Source organism: Elephas maximus, chromosome 13 (assembly GCF_024166365.1).
Source record: "Elephas maximus indicus isolate mEleMax1 chromosome 13, mEleMax1 primary haplotype, whole genome shotgun sequence".
Taxonomy (NCBI): domain Eukaryota; kingdom Metazoa; phylum Chordata; class Mammalia; order Proboscidea; family Elephantidae; genus Elephas; species Elephas maximus.
In genome coordinates this window covers 58,413,477-58,433,754 of record NC_064831.1, presented here as the reverse complement: position 1 = coordinate 58,433,754, position 20,278 = coordinate 58,413,477, and the positions used below count along the sequence as shown (strand labels likewise).

Below are 20,278 nucleotides of genomic sequence, written 5' to 3'. Positions count from 1 at the left end.
TCCACCATTCCTCTTCCTGCAGACCTTGGCAGGGCTCCCTCTTCCAGCCTGCTCCTGCCCGCCTGCCCACACCCTGCCCAGGATCAGCTCTTTCGGGAATTTAAGGCTAGACCTTGAGAGTTGGAGGGAATTTGCTGATGAATTTATGACATTTTTCCTGCCCAGTTTCGCCTCCAACATCCGAATGAGAAACCACAGTGCTGAAGGCAGCTATATTAAGCGCATTCCAAATTACAGTGACCCACATAGCTGAGGCTACATATTTAGACATGTCTCCCTCCCCCTTCTCTGTTCTCTGTGTCTGCCTCTTAATTACTTTATACAGGCACATCGCCCCTTCTCCCGTGTTTATTCTTTCCTTTTCTCTCTTCTGCATTTTAACCTTTCTTCTCTGTTAAACTCTTTTAACGCTTGAGACTAGATTTCATCTAAAAGCCCCCAAAGCCAGGAGCTGGCCGGGGGAGGGACAGTTATGAGTTCTGGGGTCAGACAGACACAGGTTCCAGCCCAGCTCGGCCCTGAGAACTGCCTGACCTAGGGCAAGTGATTTGAATTCTCTGCACTGCCTTTCCTCCCCTATGAGATGAGCAAGGTGATCTCTCTCTGCTGAGGTAGCTGAGGCTCAGAGGAGCTACCCGAGGCTGCAAAGTATCTGATACGCTGCCTGTCCTTGGGAAGGGCTCCTTCCCCTTTCTTAAACAACCCATTGGTTCTATAAGCACTTATTAAGTACCTCCTGTATACCAGACAAAGTTCCTGGGTATTCCAGCTAAGTTCTTGCCTGCTAACCAAAGGTTGGAGGTTCGAGTCCACCCAGAGATGCCTCAGAAGAAAGGCATGGTGATCTGCTTCCAAAAAATCAGCCATTGAAAACCCTATGGAGCACAGTTCTACTCTGACAAGCATGGGGTACCATGGATCAGAATCGACATGATGGCAACTAGTTACTAATGTCTCCAGCACTATATCCAGGCTTCGAGGTGAATACAATAGTCCTTGGCCACATGAGGCTCCCATGGAGAAGCAGGTGCTGGGTGGGAGGAATATGGGGCCAGGGGAGCACTGAGGAGGGACACTCCACCCGCTGCAGGCTTGGAGTGGAGTGAGCAGGTCACTGCCAGCTTCTGACAGGAAGTGACGTTTCAGCAGAGACCTGAGGGATGAAAAGACATTAACGGGGAGAGGGATGAAGGAAGAGGGTTCCGAGGCAGGAGGAAAGCATGTGCAGGGGGAGGCCGGGAACTCAACCAGAGCTGGGGCCTCTGAAGAGGAGAAATAACTGTGTATGGTTGGAGCAAGCATGGGAGCAGAGGCTGGGGAGACAGAGGCTGGGGAGGGAGGGAGGCCATTCCTGCAGGAATGTGATGAAGAGTTTGGATGAATCCCAAAATCAAGGGAGCAGCGTGGTCAGCTGTTAGAGGCTGCCCTTGAGGGTGGGTTAGGGGCCAGACTGGAGGCAGGAAGGCTTTGGAAGGTGAGAGAAGGCTCTCCAAGGGAAGAAGTAGAGGAAGAGGGAGGCATATAGATTGGAGACATATTTGGGACACACCAGGCAGGACTCGTTGGTAGATTGCAGGGGGAGCGGTGGAGGGGTGGAGCCGGGGAGGACCCTCAGGTTTTGACTGATGGGGCCGATGGCGCCTTGGCTGAAGAGGGAGCACAGCAGCCAAGGCAGAGGGACACAGCAAGCGCCCCGATACTGAAAAGAAATCACCATCGTACCTGACCAAAGATGTGAATCTCAGTTATTTATGACATTAACAAATAAACAAGTTAAATGCCCACCAACAGAGGATTGAGTAAATACATCATAACACTTAATTTAGCTGCCTTCAGCTCTGCGGTTTCTCATTCAGATGTTGAAGGCAGAACCAGGCAGGAAAAATGTCATGAATTCATCAGCAAATTATACAGTCACTACAGTTCGTCCCATGTCATCAATTCCATGGCCTCCCCATGTGTTAGCGTGAAACTGCTCCACAGGGTTTTCTTAGCTGTAATCTTTAGGGAAGCAGACTGCCAAGCCTTTTTTCTGTGGCCCCTTTACCATTGGGTGGGTTCAAGCCTCTCACCTTTAGGTGAGTGGTCAAGCACAAGGCATTTGTGCCACGAAGAGAACTGCAGTACATGTATAATTTGAAATATTATGGTTCATCAATGATCATGTTAAAGAAAAAAATATGTCATAGAGAAAATGTTCATGATACATTGGTTCATTCAAAAATGAGTATACACAAATTCAGAAGGAATCCAGTCAGCCCTCGGCCACCAGCCGCCACCCCCAGACAGATGCCACCACTCTCCCCACCCTTGACTCCTTAAGGTTGATTCGGGCCCTGTGGCTCCTTTCTACCCCTCCCTCCTCCTCCCTTGCTGAATAATTTAGCCACTATTCTAAGTTAAAGCCAAATAAAAACATTTAGAGTGACTTAAAAAAGAGGAGTGTACAAACTGTATATATGTATGATATCGTTTTTTTATTAAAAATATACCCACATATATAAACAAGCAATAAAAGAGCCTAGAAGAAATACACCAAAATGTTGATGGTAGTTATCTTCAGATGTTGGGACTCTGTTGTTGTTTTTATGTGCCACTGAGTCAATTCCAACTCATAGCAACCCTATATGACTGAGTAAAACTGCCCCGTAGGGTTTCCTAGGCTGATGGGAGCAGATCACCAGGCCTTGTCTCTTGCAGAGCTGCTTGTCGGTTCAAACCATGGACCAGTCGGTTAGCAGCCAAGCACTTAACCATTGTGTCACCAGGGCTCCTTGTTGGGACCGTAAAACAAACAAAAAAAAAAACAAAAAAATGAAAAACCGCAGATCTGTTGAGTCTATTTTTTATTTGCCGTTTTATAATTTTTTTATATTTTTCTCATTTAATATATTACTTTTATAATCAGAATAAATGGCCCTCAATAAAAATAACTAAAGGAAAGAAAGGAGAGTGGGGGAGAGGAGGAATAACTGAAGGAAAAAAGAAGGAAAGGCAGAAGGAGAAAGGAAAACAGGAAGTCAACTCCAGGGGAAAGGCAGGAAAGGGAGGCGGGGGGAAGGGGAGGGAAGGGGAGGACCCACTGGTTCACCAACAATTCCCAGTCAAAGGATGTGGTTTCCCTCTGTAAGTTTCCTTCACTGGTGTCTGGGAGGTGAGGGCTCTCTGTGGTGTGAGGGGCAGGCCCGGCCCCTCTTCCCTGTCCCCATCCCTGTGCCGCAGATAGGCTCTTACTATGGGAGTGAGATCACCTCAGTGGACATTGACGGCGATGGTGTGACCGACATCCTGCTGGTGGGCGCACCCATGTACTTCAGCGAGGGCCGGGAGCGGGGCAAGGTGTACATCTACAACCTGAGACAGGTATGGCTGGGCGGGGGCAGGAAGCTTTTCAGGGACAGCTAACCCCTGCTTTGACCTGGGTAGCCATGAGGGAAATTGGGTTACAGGAAAGATCAGTGCCCATCTGTTGGAGCCAGGCCAGAGGAGAATAGGAAGCTGTGCTATCCCTGGGCTCACGTAGCAAGAGAGGGAACTCTGGAAAAAGTGGGGCGGAGAGAAGATGCTGCAGGCCAGAGGGAATCATGATCCCAAGGGTCTTTACTTTACTTTACCCCCTGAGCCTTTCCTTCCCCTGGCTTTGCAGAGTCAGTTTGTCTATAATGGAACACTGAAGGATTCCCACAGTTACCAGAATGCCCGATTCGGGGCTTCCATTGCCTCGGTTCGAGACCTGAATCAGGATTCCTACAACGACGTGGTGGTGGGAGCCCCTTTGGAGGACAACCATGGAGGAGTCATCTACATCTTCCATGGCTTCCAAGGCAGCCTCCTAAAGAAGCCTAAGCAGGTAATGCTCCCCGTAGGAAACCAGGGAACATGATAAACATCATGGGACCAGGAGCCCCAGAGGGCTCCTTAGGTGGTCCAGATAATGTGCTTGGCTGCTAGCCAAAAGGTTGGCTTTTGGAGTCCACCAAGAGGTGCCTTGGAAGAATGGCCTCACAGTCTACTCCTGAAAAATCAGCCTTTGCAAACTCTATGGAGCACAATTCTACTCTGACATACATGGGGTCACCATGAGTTGGAATCAAATCTATGGCACCTGCTGAGAAGTTCCAGAATCTCCCGTTTGGTCATATGGCTTAGGAATTTCTTCTGTTTTCTCAGACAGTGAGGAACTCCAATCTGCCCTAGCTATACTTGCCTCAAGTCAAAATTTTGAATTGGGTGCATTTTGTCCCATCACCTCTTTTGGCACCGCTCCCTGCTTACCTTTATCTTCCCCTCAAAAAAAAAAATCCCAGAGAACAACCTGAACTTCACTCCCCCTCCGCACACACTTACACAACTGACTACAAATAAAGAGCTCCTCCCTTCGAGCTTGCTCACCTCAAACTGACCCATCCCCAGTCCTATCTTCTCAGGTCATCATTTTTGCCTACAGATTTAATTAGTAAGATAAAAACCTGTTGCCATCAAGTCGATTCTGAGTCATAGCGACCCTATAAGACAGAGTAGAACTGCCCCCTAGGTTTTCCAAGGCTGCAATCTTTACAGAAGCAGACTGCCACATCTTTCTCCTCCCAGAGCAGCTGGTGGATTCAAACCAACTACCTCCCGGTTAGCAGCTAAGCACTTAACCATTGTGCCACCAGGGCTCCTAGTTAGTAAGACAGTTGCATAAATATATCGAGGTTAGAGATGAGGAAGGGTTCGATATATAACCCTGTCAGGTAACGTGTATTTACGTTGAATGGGAAACTCTTGAGACGTGATATTTTAATCCAAAAGAATGACTTTGCAGTAGGATTTTCAGGGGCCATGACAGGCGAGGGGGAATAGCTATGGACTAGGGAACTTCTCGATGGTGTCAAATAGGCTCTCTCCATGACTAATTGTAGCTACCCCTTAGGATTACCCTGCCCTGTCTTGTCCAACAGTGCGTACGCTCAGCTTTCTCCTTCTGCCCCCTGCAGAGAATCTCGGCCTCCGAGCTAGCTCCAGGCCTCCAGTATTTTGGCTGCAGCATCCACGGGCAACTGGACCTCAATGAGGATGGGCTTGTGGACCTGGCAGTGGGTGCCCTTGGCAACGCCGTGATCTTGTGGTTGGTTCCCCCACTGTACTTGACTCTTGGGCTCTCCTGAGGGCCACAAAGGGTGCAGGTTTTAAAAGAGGCTTTCAGGATCTCCATCCCTTGTCTTTAGCCACTATCAGCCAAACACCCTGTTCTTATTCCATCATGATTATAATTTTTTTTTTTTAATGGAATCACCATGAGTTATCTGGGAGTGCAAGTCTCTTTCCTCTATAGAGTTCTAGAGCTTTATACCAACCTTGCGTCTAAAAGACCCTGTTAGAACTTATACTAAATGTTCTGGCTACTCAGGCATTTCTTCCACTTCAGCTTTTCAAGCTAATTAAAGGGACAGGCTGAGCATATTCTACAAGCTGGGAGGATCTTCTCTTCTCACCTCGAGTGAAAGAATGTTTATGTAATACAGAGATGTCCTTCCACTCAAACCACTCTGACGATTTGTTTCCTTTTTGGGGGCCTCATTGCTGCAACACCTCACATCAGCATCCAGGGTCTCCTCTTAGCAATGGACTGTCTCTTTAAAAAAAAAAAAAAAAAAAAGAACCTACCTTTGATACAAACTGCTTTCTAGGAGAGCCTATATGTTTTGTCATGTTAGCTACTTTTTAAAAAAATATATTTTATTGTGTTTTAGGTAAAAGTTTACACAGCAAATTAGATTCCCATTCAACAATTCACACACAAAATGTTCTGTGACTGTTTGAGCCCCCAGAAAATTATCATAACTTGAGCTTTTTTTATATATGATGAGATTTTTTATCATAAATATAATAACTTAAAGAAAATCTGTAAAATAAAGAAAAAATCACTCAGAGTCCCATCTCCTTAATATTTCAACTATTAGCATTATGGTGAATGCCCTTCCAATCTTTTGTCTCCTACATACAACTTCATATGAATGCAATCACATTTTTCATATAATTTTTAAAAGGCATTAAACAAAGATATAATATGACTTCCAAGGTGGAATAAAGGAGAGAATGTGGTCCTGGTACTCAAGGATATTAGAGTTCAGTTGGGGAAATAGCTCACCCTGGGTTCCTAAGACTAAAGCTTATATGCTAATGCTTCTTAATGTTCAATCCCAGAACCAGAAGTGAAGGAAAAGGGAAAATTGAAGGAGAAAAGGAGAGTAGATCAGAGGAGATGCATTACTGAGCTAACCACAGCTTCATAATACACGCAGCTAAGTGCTCAGTACTTCAGGATGTCTCTAGAAAGGTGGTATAGAACCTCCACCTCTGGCAATAGTCCATTGTAGGGGAGGAAAGGGGAGCGCTTTATCTCCTGCCTCATTCATACCCCATTTTTCCATGGTCAAAGCATCAGCTGCCCCTTTACTTCTAGGTAGTGTTCCCTAGGCCCTCTAGGCAGCACTGAGGGAGCCAGAGTCACTGCAGGTCTAGCACAGCCCAGTGTGTAGGCACCATGACTGTCTGAAGGTCATGCCACATGTAGGAGCTCTTAGGCCTTAGATGGTTCCTTTAAAGCCATGGTAAAGTTATTGGCTATGTCAGGAAGCAATACAGGCAACCAAGGCCCAGGGTAGAGGGTAGACATGGCCTAGCAGGTTTTTAGGGTGATACAAAAACTGAGTCCCTTATAGGAAACAAGATACACGTGTGTGTGTTCACACACACACACACACACACACAAAACAAGAGAATCAGTCTAACAGAAAGAGTTTGATTGAGCGCTATCTTTTGAGGTCGAGACCTTAAGTGTTGCTTAAATAGTAATGAAACTTTGGGCCAAGCCCTCTGGGAAGACTTTATGGTCAAACTCCATGGTTCGCAACCACATCTGCCAATTGGAATGACCTGTGGAGCTTTTAAAGCCCCAGAGCTCATCAGAAATGCAGACTCTCTGCTAACCTATTGAATCAGAATCTGCATTTTTAAAGATCCCCAGGGGATTTGCAAGCATATGAAAATTTGTGAACTTTAAGAAATGTTAATGCCTGAGTCTCACCCCAACCCCAAAGACTCTGATTTAATTGTCCCACAGTGCAGTTTGTTCATCAGGATTTTTCAAAGCTCTCCAGGTTTTTCTATGTACTGCCAGGGCTGGGAACCACCGCTGTAAAAGTGGCAAGGAGGCAAAGGAAGTCAATCTAGTCTGTGGCAAGTACAGCCTTAGGGAAATGATGAAGGGCTGCCTCGAGGGGCTGTGAGGTGCAAGCCCCTTGTCCACCTGTGTGCTTTTTTGCCCAATTCTCTGGCAGCTGGAAATGCTACCCTCTCTTTTCCTCACCCTGCCTCACCCCTCAGTGCTGGCTCTAGCTCCCTGGTAGTCAAAGCAGAGCAGCCCAGCCCTGCCCCTCCTCAGCTCACTGCCTTTCTCCTGCAGGTCCCGCCCTGTGCTGCAGATCAATGCCAGCCTCCACTTTGAGCCACCCAAGATCAACATCTTCCACAGGGACTGTAAACGCAGTGGCAGGGACGCCACCTGCCTGGTTGCCTTCCTCTGCTTCACGCCTGTCTTCCTGGCACCCTATTTCCAAATGGAAACTGTTGGTAAACCAGGCCCTGCCTCCCTCCCTCTCCCCCACCCCCTGTCTCTCCCATGGACTTTGTGGTTGCTCTGCTTCAAAGCCTGGGCTTTCTTTGAAATGGGTTATGGGTGCTAGAGCCTGCTTTGATGACTGCTAGATAGATGCCCATTCAATGTCCCTGGGTGGTACAAAGAGTTTGTGCTTGACTACTAACTTAAAGGTTAGTAGTTCAAACCCACCCAGCAGTGATGCCGAAGAAAAACCTGAAGATCTGCTTCTATAAAGATTACAGCCAAGAAAACCCCGCTCTGTAACACATGGGGTCACCATGAGTTGGAATCAGCTCGATGGCAAGGAGTTTAGATGCCCATTCAATGCTCTAAGCAAAGGCACCGTGGTCCCTCTCTCTTTGTAGGTCACACCGCATGTACGAAGAGGGAATATCATGCCAGGGTGAGGATGGCAATGAGCAGGGGTGACCAAAGAAGGAAAGGCCAGGGGAAGAAGGAGTCTGGGTGCAGACTGAATCAGAACAAGCGACCAAAAGCAGCGAAGCAAACTGGCATGTGGAAGCCAAGAAGTCAGCCTGAATCCAGAAAATATTTCGACTCAGGAGCTAGCAAAACAGGAGTTGGAAACCAGGGGGTCGAGCAGATGAAGACCCCAGCAGTGGTAGTCACCACTCAGAAGAAGGTGTGAGTCTGAAGCAGGACATTACCTTCTGAGGGTCCAACACTTCCAGTGAGGGATGCACAGGACAGCCCTGGGCACAGGCAGACCTAGGAAGTGACAGCTGCAGGCTCTGGAACCTGGCTGGGCCGGTGCTGGGTTCAGGGACTGCAGAGCAGCTTCCAGGTCCAGGAGGAGGACCAGCCAGATGAAGGAGAGGCACAAGTCCTAGGGGTAAGAGGAGAGCAAAGGCAGGCTGGGTGGTTGTGTCCTTCTTTTTTGACTTCCATCTATGAAAGAAGAAAAATACAAGAACCTGGAGCACTCAGAGGACTGGCTGGGATTCAGGAGAAGGGACTGAACCTTTCCCAGAATTAGCAAAAGGTCATCCTAGTTGAACGGCTTCAAGTCTTAACCTCCAGAACAGAGTCTTAGGTGTGAAAAGCCGGTGGGCTGGGCCTGGGCAGCCCCTCCTTGGAGTGGGCAGGGACTACTTCTGAAGAGGCTCTGAAGGGGAATCCTAGGGGAACACCAGGGAAGGTGAAGGGAGAGATGGAGGAATGTACTGACTTCAAGGGGGCTCACACTAGGTCATCACCCTGGCCTGCATCCTGTCTCCTCTCCTGTTCTTCCATGTTCGATTTCCCCTCCATTTCTCCCCCTCTTTCCTCCTCTCTTGATTCATCTCTATTTCTCCTCCTCTGCCTCCTTCTGCTCTTCAGTTCCCTCCTTCCCCCTTTTTTCACTGCACAGCTTGCTCTCTGCATGGAAGACTCTGGCCCTTAAAAGTAAGGCAAATAGTCTTGGGTAGCATGTGGCTCCACCTTCGTGATCTTCCTCTCCTCTCCTCCAGGCCTCAGGTACAACGCCACCATGGACGAGAGACGGTACACACCACGGGCCCACCTGGACGAGGGCGGGGACCGATATACCCACAGGTCTGTCCTGCTCTCCTCTGGCCAAGAGCACTGTGAGCGGATCAGCTTCCACGTCCTGGTGAGCCCCACAACTCAGCAGCCCCATCCAGCAGAGTCCAGGCTATGGGGATGGGCACCTGCCATGGGAAAGGCAGGGACCCCAGGGGATGCCAGGCAATGCCGAGCCCCAGCAGACCACAGGAGACCAGCCCAGGGGGCAGCGTTCTGAACTTTGGCCACTCCATTCCCCACCTTATGGCTCAGAGAAAGGGCCGTGGGACACGCTTACCACCTCACGGTGTACCTCCAGAATCCCTTCTTCCCCAGCTCTCAGATGTCCGTGGTTTCCTTAGCTCCCATCCAAGGAGAGACATGAGCTCATGAGATCTAGCTGGGAAAACTAGGGTCAGCCGGTGGGGGTCTGGAAATGAAGAGACAGCAGGCATGGGCTGAAGGCCAGGTAAGTTGGGCCAGTGGCATGGACGAGCTGTGAGGTGGAACAGAGAGAGGCCAGTCTGGCAGAGAAGGGAAGCTAGTGACATCACTGGCAGGATGGTGGCCTGATGCCCCATTTTACAGAGAAGGAAGAGGATGATAAATTTGCCTCCATCTGGAAGCACCAAATACCCAGGCCACAGCCGGCATCTCTGAGATGCAAGCAGGAGGCACTCAGCTCACCTAGTCCAGTTGTGCAGTGGCCAAAGGGTCAGAAAAGTGAACAGGCATGAGAAGTCCTGATGTCTGTTGATGTCACCCCCTCTGATATGTTTGTGCATTGGTTCTCAAAGTGGGTCAGCAGCATATCTACAGAAAATAGTGTCTATGGCAGTAGTCTTAAATTGCTGAATAATCGCTCACAGCTGGTGACAGAAACTGAGCCGGCCAATAGGAACTGCCCGCTGGCGCCCCCCCCCCCCCCCGCAAGCGTCACCTGGGGCACTTGCCATCCCTGCCATCCCTTCTCGTGGCGCCTAAACCAGCAGCAGCAGCATCAGGGAATGTGTTAGAAATACAGATTCTCGGTCTGTACCCCAGACCTCTGGAATCTGAAACTCTGAGGTGAGACCCAGTAATCAGTGTTTTAATAGGCTCCCCAGGGGCTTCTGGAAACCCTGGTGGCATAGTGGTTAAGTGCTACAGCTGCTAACCAAGAGGTCGGCAGTTCAAATCCGCCAGGCGCTCCTTGGAATCTCTATGGGGCAGCTCTACTCTGTCCTATAGGGTTGCTATGAGTCGGAATCGACTCGATGGCAGTGGGTTTGGTTTGGTTTCAGGGGGTTCTGATGCTCCCTAAATCAAGAACCACTGCCTTAACACAAGGGAACCCTGGTGGTATAGTGGTTAAGAGCTATGACCAAAAGGTCAGCAGTTCACATCCCCCAGCCGCTCCTTGGAAACCCTATGGGGCAGTTCTACTCTGACCTATAAGGTTGCTATGAGTCGGAATCGACTTGACGGCAACAGGTATAGGCCTTAATACAAAGAAGTCACTCGATCAGGAATTGCAGCTTCTACGGGGAAAGTTTATTAGGTAGCGCTAAGCACCCCCTTCATTTACCATCTATACATGGGACCAGCCTGAATCACCCCATCTTGTTCACTTATTTGTTCATTTAAATTAATTCAATATGTTTATTGAGCTCATTCCTTGCTGAGGAGGAAGACTGGCACAATCAGACCGTTGAAATGCCATGTGAGAAGTGGCATTAACCGGTCTGAACAGAGCGTGGGGCTGTCCAGAGGAGCCGGTGGTCAGTGCTGCCTGTCTTTATGGAGGCTGAGGTCTTGGGGCTATGGAAGCCAGGCCTTGAAGGATGAGCAGGAGTTGGGTTGGCATAGCTGAGCCACAGACTCCTGCCCATGCAGCACACTCTTTCCCTCTATGGACCCTGCTGGGAACCTCCATCCACCCACTGACAGCATCTCCTCTGTCCCCCACCAGCTTAGGGAGGTGGAAGTTCTAGCTCAGCGTTAGGGGGCCTGGCTCAGAAACTGATATTCCCTCTCTCCCTCCCTCATCCCCACAGGATACTGCTGACTACGTGAAACCAGTAACCTTCTCAGTAGAGTATGCCCTGGAGGCCGCCGACCACGGCCCCATGCTGGACGACGGCTGGCCCACTACCCTCAGAGTCTCGGTACGTGCTGGCATGCCAGGCACGAGAACGGGCACCCCCACGAGTGCAGAGAAGCTAGCTTTCTCCTCCACACTTTCCCCCACAGCTGCCCTGCCAAGCCCACAGCATATCTCCTCCCCTGGGACCCGTGCTGGGTATTTGCAGAACTTGCCCCTGTCCAAGTTTCCCCAGCAGAGGGTGAGCACTGAGTGGGTGCTGGAGGAAGACAGAGAGTCACAGAGCTGGAAGGGACCTTAGATCTCAACCACCCACCTCCCTCGCTCACAGATGAGGGCACCGAGGCCAGAGAGGGAGCTGCAGCCACTCAGAGTCCGAGCCAGGCCTGGAGCCTGGTCTTCTGCTTGTTGAATGACTAACTGATGAACAGACAACCTGTCCACCCCCAAGCCTACTCCTAAGTGGCTATAGACCCAGCCCTCAGCCACATTTTCTAATCCCTGGCTCTAGGGGCACCAGCATCTTCTGGAAGACGTTCCCGGCATCAGCAGCCCCATAGAAATCCCATTCAAGAAAATCCATTCTGTCCAAGCTGTGCTGGGAGAACAGGCAAAATTTGTAAAATGAGTTATCCTAATGCGAGATGACTTCACATCATACCACTACGCTCTTAACCCTAGGACCCGTGAGGTCCAGTCTTTGGGAGCTGTATTCAGTCCAGCCGCAAACCAGAATTTCAGAACTGCTCAAGTTCTTTACTTGCATTTCTCGAAAACCATGAAGGGTCTGTACAGTCCACGGCGATGCTTCTTAAAATCATCTCTCTTCTCTCATTCGCATCCATCGCCCCCCACAGCTCCTCCCGAATCCCCTCCCCCAACTATCCAGCTCCTCCTCCTGCCCAACACTGTCCTCCATACCTCGGCCCTTTGTTCCTGGTGCTGCATCACAAAAGCCCAAGAGAGGCTGTCTTAAAATGCAGCTCAAGGATGGACCCCAGAGGTCATGGTCCCCGGACCCTCTGTTAGCCCAAGACTGGAACCATTCCTGAAGCCAGCTCTTCTGACAGGGATTAGACTATAAGACAGAAAATGATACTGGTGAGGAGTGAGCTTCTCGGCTCAAGTAGACACATGAGACTGTGTGGGCAGATAGAGATGAGAAGCCAGAGGGGGACAGGAGCTGGCTGAATGGACACGGGGAGCACAGGGTGGAGAGGAGGAGTGTGCTGTCTTGTTAGGGGGAGAGCAGCTAGGAGTTCATAGCAAGGCATGTGTATGTTTTACATGAGAGACTGACTTGATTTGTAAACTTTCACTTAAAGCACAATAAATAAATTCTTAAAAAGTGTAGCTCAAGAGAAGGGAGAAGCTGGGCTGACAAAGCTGGAGTCCCCTCAAGTGGGCTAGGAGAGGGGAAAGCTGGGTGCACTAAGTCATGAATACTTTTTGTCCCACCACAATAATTACAAAGGCACTGCAGCCAGTGAATGAGTACGTGTCACTCATTCTATACACACTTGAAAGCCCATGATACAGATAGTGTGAAGGGTGATCCCTGCTGTCCAGGAACTCACAGCAGAGGGGAGCTCTGACATTGGTGATATCGATGCAAGGTGGTGATAAGAGTCACAGGAGAGGTCAGAGAATGGGCACCATGAGCTCAGAGGAAGTGTAATCGAGCAATCAGATGGGAGGGCAGGGAGGGCTTCCTGGAGGAGGTGGCTTTTGGTCGGACCTTGGGAATAGACAAGATTCAAACATGCAGAGATGGGGATGATGAATTTTTATTCCAGGAGAGATGACAGTGTCAGCAAGGCATGGAAGTGGGAAAAAGCAGTGGATGTTTCATGAAAGAAAAGTTGAGACAGCTGAAAAAGACGGTCTGCAGGCATATTATCAAGGGTTGAAGAGCAGCTAAATGTATAAAACCTTGTTCATCTGGATTTCCGCCCCCAGCAAATTAGAAACATTCTTCCCATTGCTCATTCTACAGGTTCTTTTTGGTTCTAATACCATAATATCTGGCCTTTTGAGGGAATGAACTCAATTCCATACAGTTGAGTGTAATAGTTGCTTATTACGTTAAATTATTACTTATAATCATTTTTCTGAAGGCTTTTATATAATTCTCAGACTTAGTATGCTGGGAGGGGGGATGGTGTTTTATTGAAGGCTCGAGGTTACCAGGATGAACATCAGTGCTGGAATTCAATGACACACTCAAGGACTACAGAAGCATCTAGAAGGATGTCCTTCACTAATTGGCCCCACTTCCCCTACTTCACATGGCTTTGCTGTCTGCTTTGCTGTCCGGTGTCCTGGCTGCTCTTGCAGTGTGCTTGCTTCTAACTACAAACCCACCATGTGATGGGGAAGCCTGAGAAATGTGTCTAAGCTAAGAGCACGTGGACCTTGGTGCGAGAATGCTCTCCTCTGTGAAAAGTTCATGAGTTTAAGAAATGAGTGGACTTTGTGACTCCTCTGTCCCCTTCCCTGGGTTTTGGCTGTGCTCTAGGTAGTGACAGTTGCTGCCTCTCAGCTCCAGGCTTGGATATCCAGCTGCCTTCTGAGCATCTGGTCTTGTATGAGCCACAGGCACCTCTAATGTGTCAGACACCTGACTGCACAAAGAAACACCAAAAATTAGTGCCTCAGAATACATTTATTGTGAGTAGATAAGATTCAAATCAAGCAGTGTCAACTCAGAAAGTATACAGATTCTCAGAAGACGGGATAGTAAGAATGGGTTACATAGATCATTGTCATGTTAATTTCTCAGGAGATAGCATCAGAACACGTGCTGGGTTCCAGAGTCAGTGGGCTGTAGAAACAGTCACTAAGGACATGGTATACATTGTCCAGTCAGACCCTGGTGTTCCTGCCTCTGGACACTGGCTGCACGTAGATGATTCTCCAAAAGAGCCCGATGCCTAAGGCAAAACCATCTCCACCTCTGCTAACCTGCTTACTAGGCCTTTGTTTGACGTGAAGGTGAGTTCAGAAATCAGCTCTTTAAAGGCTCAAGGTTCAAAAGCACACCTAGTGGCAGATGGTCCGAGTGGATCACCCCAACTTCATGAACCCAGAAATCTGGATTCCGGGAGAATTAAACCAATTTGTCAAATGCCACGTGCCCCAAAACTTGACTCCTCAAGGTAACCACCCCCCCTTATAAATGAGCTGTGCATACATCCTTCCTGACACCTAAAGGAAACTCTGCCAGTATCCCTTCACCCTGATGACCAGTCAGCCTCGGGCCCTGTTGATCCCACCTCTGAGGTCCCTGCCCTGTTTTCTCCTCTCCACACCCTCTACCACACGACACCACTGTCATCTCTCACCTGAATGGCAGCAGCTTCCTCAGTGGTCTCCCTGCCTCTAGCCTTGCCCCTTCAAGTCCATTTCCCACAGCAGCCAGAGGGAACCTTCAGTGTGTGGGCTCTGGGGGGACACTCCTCTGCCTAAAGTTCTTGGTGGCTCCTATCAGTGTTGAGGCATGACCCCAATGCCCTGTAGGAACTGGCCCCTGCCGTGGCTCCATCTCCTCCTTCCTACAACACCAAACTACCCGTAGTTTCCCAAACTCATCATGTCACTTCATGCCACAGGACCTTTGCACAGGCTCTTTCCTCCATCCATCTACTCGGTCAGCTTCAGAACTCTGACCTACTGTCATTTCTCTTAGCTAGTGCCACTGTAACAGAAATACCACAAGTGAGTGCCTCTAACTAACAGAGGTTTATTCTCTCAGAGTTTAGGAGGCTAGAGGTCTGAATATAGGGCACAGGCTCTGGGGAAGACTCTCTCTCTCTCTCTGTTGGCTCTGAGGGAAAATCCTTTCCCAGCTTCTCCAGCCCTGGTGTTCCTCAGTTCCTTAGCTATCTTCCTGAGGTATCTATCTTTCCTCCTTTTGTGCTAGTTTATCCCTATGCCTAATCTGCCCTTTTTATATCTCAAAAGTGTTTAGGTTAAAAGCACACCCTACAATGGGATGGCCTCACTAACGTAACAGAGAAAACCCTAATCCCAGATGGGATTCCATTCAAAGGCATAGGGGTTAGGATTCCAACACATATTTTGGGGAGACGTAATTGAATCTACAACACTTCCTCTGACCGCTTGCAGGCCAAAACAACTGTTTCCTCCCCTGAGCCTCTTCTGTCCCTCATACGTATTCCTGCTTGTTACACACGTCACGTTATAGCTGAGGGCAGAAGCCGTGTCTTCTGTGTCCTATATCCCCTTTACCAGAGACCTTGCCCCAACACCGACAATGATCAGTAAATGTTGACTGGAATGGCTCTGCTGAGTTCACCGAGCGTTCTGTTCTACTGGCTCAGTTAAGAACCGAAGGGGCCTCCTTCAGCTGAGTTTTGGGCCATGTTTTGAAGAGGAAGTATCTACCCAAAAACATTAGAAAATGCAGTGTGGTGTCTGGCGAAAGGACACAAAAGACAGAGTCCATGTGCAGTGAGGTGCAGAGAGGAGCTGGTGCGCTGGGGGAATAAGGGGATGGCCCAGGGCAAAGATGGTGGCTGGAAGCTGTGGGGTCTCCCTTCCCAGGTGCCCTTCTGGAATGGCTGCAATGAGGATGAGCACTGTGTCCCCGATCTCGTGTTGGATGCTCGGAGCGACCTGCCCACAGCCATGTGAGTCAGCTCCTCTGTGCCCTCCCCTGGCTCCTTCCCTTCCCAACTGACCGGAGTCTTTGGGCTCCTGGGCCCCGGACTGCTTCTTAGAGGCAGCTGGGACCAAGCACTGAACTCGAGCCTGGGTTCTCTCCCAGACTTAGCCTCTAGCTCCTGTGTGACTTTAGGCAAATCCCTTCCCCTCTCTGAGCTTCAGTTACCTCCTCGGTAAAATGAAAAATCATTAGTCTAATCTGATCTCCTCCAAGTTTGTTTAGAAAAGGAATCCTTTCTTTGGAGCCCACCCTACAAAACAGATGAAAGGTAGAAGTGGGGGATTTGAAGTGCTGCGTGGTCATCTTCCAAACCCCCAGACCAGGCGACCTCAAAGTCCATTGGCTGAACACCTGGACTTCGTGCTAAGGAGGCTAGCAGAGGACAAGCAGGCTGCCCCCACTCCCCTGGTAGAAGCAAACTAGCATCCAAGGCAAGACAATGAACAATATCGTAGCTTAAATTTATGCAATGCATTTGCAAATAATTTATGCTCAAGTTTTACCCAACTTTGAGATGATTTATGATAGAAGGCATACATACCCTCATATATACAATAAATAGAAATAACATACCCGAACTGTGCAGAATGATGAAGCAGCAAATATTGCAACCATCTAGGCTAATAATGGAAACTGTGCTGGCATAGTTGTTAAGGGCTACAGCTGCTAACCAAAAGGTCAGCAGTTCGAATCCACCAGGCGCTCCTTGGAAACTCTGTGGTGCAGTTCTACTCTGTCTTATAGGGTCACTATGAGTCAGAATCGACTCGATGGCAATTGGTTTGGGTTTTTTTTTTTTTTTTTTTTTTTGGTTAATAATCAGAAACCCTGGTGGTGTAGTGGTTAAGAGCTATGGCTGCTAACCAAAAGGTTGGCAGTTTGAATCCACCAGACGCTCACTGGAAACCCTATGGGGCAGCTCTACTCTGTCCTATAAGGTCACTATGAGTCGGAATCAACTCGATGACAACAGGTTTAGGCTATTAGCCAGAATTGTCTTTACATTTATCTTGTGAAACATGCTGAGTGGACAGGTGATAGCTAAGTAGAGAGCTCTGGGCTGGGAGGAGGCTACAGTCTCTCTAGCGGGGTGTCCCTAGGTGGCACAAAGAATTAATGGGCTCAGCTGCTAACCAAATGTTTGAAGGTTTGAGTCTACCCAGAGGCACCTCAGAAGAAAGACCTGGCAGTCTACTTCCAAAAAATCAGCCATTGAAAACTCTTTGAAACACAGCTCTACTCTGACACATATGGGGTCACCATGAATCAGAGTTGACTCAGTGGCAACAGGTTATTAGCGGGAAGGCCAGAGGCCTTTGGGGCAGGAAGTTGTCGTGAAGGGTGAGCTCTTCCCAGCCCACTCATCCACTTCCCTCTCCTCTCCCATGGCTATTCCCATGGGCAAGGGCCAGCCAGGTGCCCCCAGACTCATCTCTCCGTCCCTGCACCCCCGTCATGCCTGACCCCTGGTGGTCTCTTTCCCTCAGGGAGTACTGCCAGAGGGTGCTGCGGAAGCCTGTGCAGGACTGCTCGGCCTACACGCTGTCCTTTGACACCACGGTCTTCATCATCGAGAGCACGCGCCGCCGGGTGGCAGTGGAGGCCATGCTGGAGAACAGGGGCGAGAACGCCTACAGCACAGCCCTGAACATTTCACAGTCAGCAAACCTGCAGTTCGCCAGCTTGATCCAGAAGGTGAGACCTCAGCAGCCTGCCCGGGCTGCCTGAGGGGAAGGACAAGGGCCAGGGCAGTCACCTGGGGAGGCAATCACCTGGGGAAGCAGTCACCTCGGGAGGTTAACAACACCTGGGTCCAGACTTCACCCCCAGAGATTCTAGCTGACTTGGGCTGGGGTGGGGCCTGGCAGCGGTGTGTTTTGAAGGTCCCCAGGCAGTTTCAGGGTGCAGCCAGTGCTGAGGAGCATCGGTACAGGGGGAGGCTGAGTCCTTCTGGAAAGTGAGGAGGACTATCGTTCAGCCAGTCTCCTCAGCCCTAGTCAGGGGCACGCATGCACGCACATACACACACAAGCACACACACACACCGTGTGTACACGTATTCTCTGTACGTTTACCCTCCAGGCTTTCTCAGAAGGATCCTTCTGGCAAGAATCCGAACCAGTTAAACCAGAAAACCAAACCCGTTGCCGTCGAGTTGATTCCCTATAGAACAGAACAGAAGTGCCCCATAGTGTTTCCAAGGAGCGGTTGGTGGATTTGAACTGCTGACCTTTTGGTTAGCAGTTGAGTTCTTAACCACTGTGCCACCAGAGCTCCCAGAACCAGTCACTCCTGCCTTAAAACTCCCAAAGATTTCTCATTGCTTTCACAACAAATTCCAAAGTCCTTATCAGGGCATTCAAGACACTTCTCTGCTTCTCCACCCACCCTTGCCACCTCTCCCTTCACCCCACACATGTCTCCCTCTAGGCCACTGGCACCGCTCTTTTGTACCAGGGCCTGCCCACGTGACCCCCTGCCTGGGACTCCCTCCTGCTCTTCCTCGGTAACCACCACGTATCATGTGCTCCCAAGGGGCCAGGCACTGTGCTAAGCACTTGGCATGCATTTAACCGTCACAACCACCTCATGAGTAGCAGTGGTTGTAGCCCATCTTACAGAGGAGAAAACTGAGGCACAGAGAGGGACTAAGTAGCCTGCCCAGGACCACGCAGCTAGCAAGTGGAGGAGTGGAATTCCTGCACTGCAGCCAGCCACTGAGCCTGCAATTCACTACAGGGCATGCCCTCATGTCACGCTTTCTGGGGTCTCTTCCTCAATGTCCCCAAAGGCCACGCAGGGCCCTCCAGCCAGCCGAGCCCTCCGGTACAGCCCTGTGCAGGTTCTGAGGAAATCTCCAGTGTCTGAGGGCCACACCTTCGAAACCTGACCTTCCAGAGAGAGCAAGTGGTCTATCTTAGCTGGGTCTGTCCCTGGGGCTGGGCCAGGGCTGGGCACATAGAAGGCCCTCCAAGAAACAGTTGTCATGTGTGGGTGCTGGGGATCCAAAGTCCTCTCAGACATGGTCCCTGTCTTCACGTTCCTCAGAGTCCAGGGTACGGATGGGACCAACATCAGACCCAGCTGTCCTCACCTCTACCTCAGAACTGACTACCCAGCATACCCCTCAGGGCCTGCCCCTCCCTGGCCACACACACGCACAGAGAGAGAAAGAGAGAAGCATTCCTGCAGCGGGGACCGGAGGCTGAGGGGACAGGGACAAGGCTGCCCCAGGAAGGCGAGGGGTTGCCTGCCGTGTCCTCCCTCCCTGCTCAGTGGGCTCCTGGCATCTTCAGAAGACCTTCAGGAGCCCCTGAGTGGGGGCTTTCTTTGGGCCATGATACCGCTCCCCTCTGCTGCCAGAGTGAAGACGGGGAGCCCACCCCATGGTCTTGCCAAGTCCTCTTCTGCTCAGGGATTTTGTGTCTGTCAGGTTTGGGTATTTAGGGGGGGCTCGTGCCTCGGGCCTACATAGCCTGTTTGCCTGGCCCAGATTTTACAAGGCCAGTCCTATGCCTGTTCACAGCCCCAGGGAGGGAACCATGGAGTTTTCTTCCTGCCGTACAGAAGGGCTTTTAGAACCGAGGAGAGGCAAAGAGAAGCCAGAAACATCTTCTATGAACCGTTGTGTCCACACACATGGCAAGTGGTGGGAGCGCTGCTTGTGGTCTGACTCCTCCAGAGAGTGCCTCTCCTCATCCCCAGCCCAGGCTGGCCAGGCACATCTTCCATCCCCTTCCCCACCGCCAGCTGGCCAAGAGGAACTTTCTGGAGAAGCCTCTCGGCCAAATGCAACTTTGTTAGTGTGCTCACACGCACTTTTCTCACACACATGCAAAAACACACAAACCTACACACCCACAGGAGGACGCACAAGTACTCTGTATACATGCACCTACATGCAGACCCACCTCCCAGAGTCTACATAGGCAGGCGCTTACATCCACACGTGCACATCGCCAAAGGGCGGCGCGTGCCTGTGTCAAGGCAGAGCCCAGCAGTCAGGGACCACAGCAGGTCCAGACAGTAATCATGATAATAGCTGCCATATTTTGAGGGATTACAATCTTCTGGGGAACCGGAGCCCTGGTGGCGTGGTGGCTAAGAGCTCGGCTGCTAACCAAAAGGTTGGTAGTTCAAATCCACCAGCCACCCCTTGGAAACCCTGTGGGGCAGTTCTACTCTGTCCTCTAGGGTCATTATGAGTTGGAATCGACTCAACGGCAACGAGTTTTTTGGGGGGGTGCATAAAAATAGACGTTGCATTTACAGGCAGTATGTCATTTAATCCTCACAACAATTAAATGAGGTACTTAAGTATTATCCCCATTTAACA

The 20,278-nt window shown here is 50.0% G+C and overlaps 1 protein-coding gene across 3 annotated transcripts in view; it reads left to right on the top strand.

The window, feature by feature from the left end:
- Positions 1 to 20,278, top strand: part of ITGA11 (integrin subunit alpha 11) — a 160,209-nt gene that overhangs the window by 122,151 nt on the left and 17,780 nt on the right. For all 3 annotated transcript variants that reach the window (XM_049905808.1, XM_049905807.1, XM_049905810.1), the window contains exons 13-20: positions 3,223 to 3,363; positions 3,647 to 3,850; positions 4,980 to 5,110; positions 7,451 to 7,617; positions 9,118 to 9,260; positions 11,209 to 11,319; positions 15,822 to 15,907; positions 17,430 to 17,637. In XM_049905808.1, the coding sequence (XP_049761765.1) occupies positions 3,223 to 3,363; positions 3,647 to 3,850; positions 4,980 to 5,110; positions 7,451 to 7,617; positions 9,118 to 9,260; positions 11,209 to 11,319; positions 15,822 to 15,907; positions 17,430 to 17,637 (1,191 nt within the window). The remainder of the gene's footprint in view (positions 1 to 3,222; positions 3,364 to 3,646; positions 3,851 to 4,979; positions 5,111 to 7,450; positions 7,618 to 9,117; positions 9,261 to 11,208; positions 11,320 to 15,821; positions 15,908 to 17,429; positions 17,638 to 20,278) is intronic.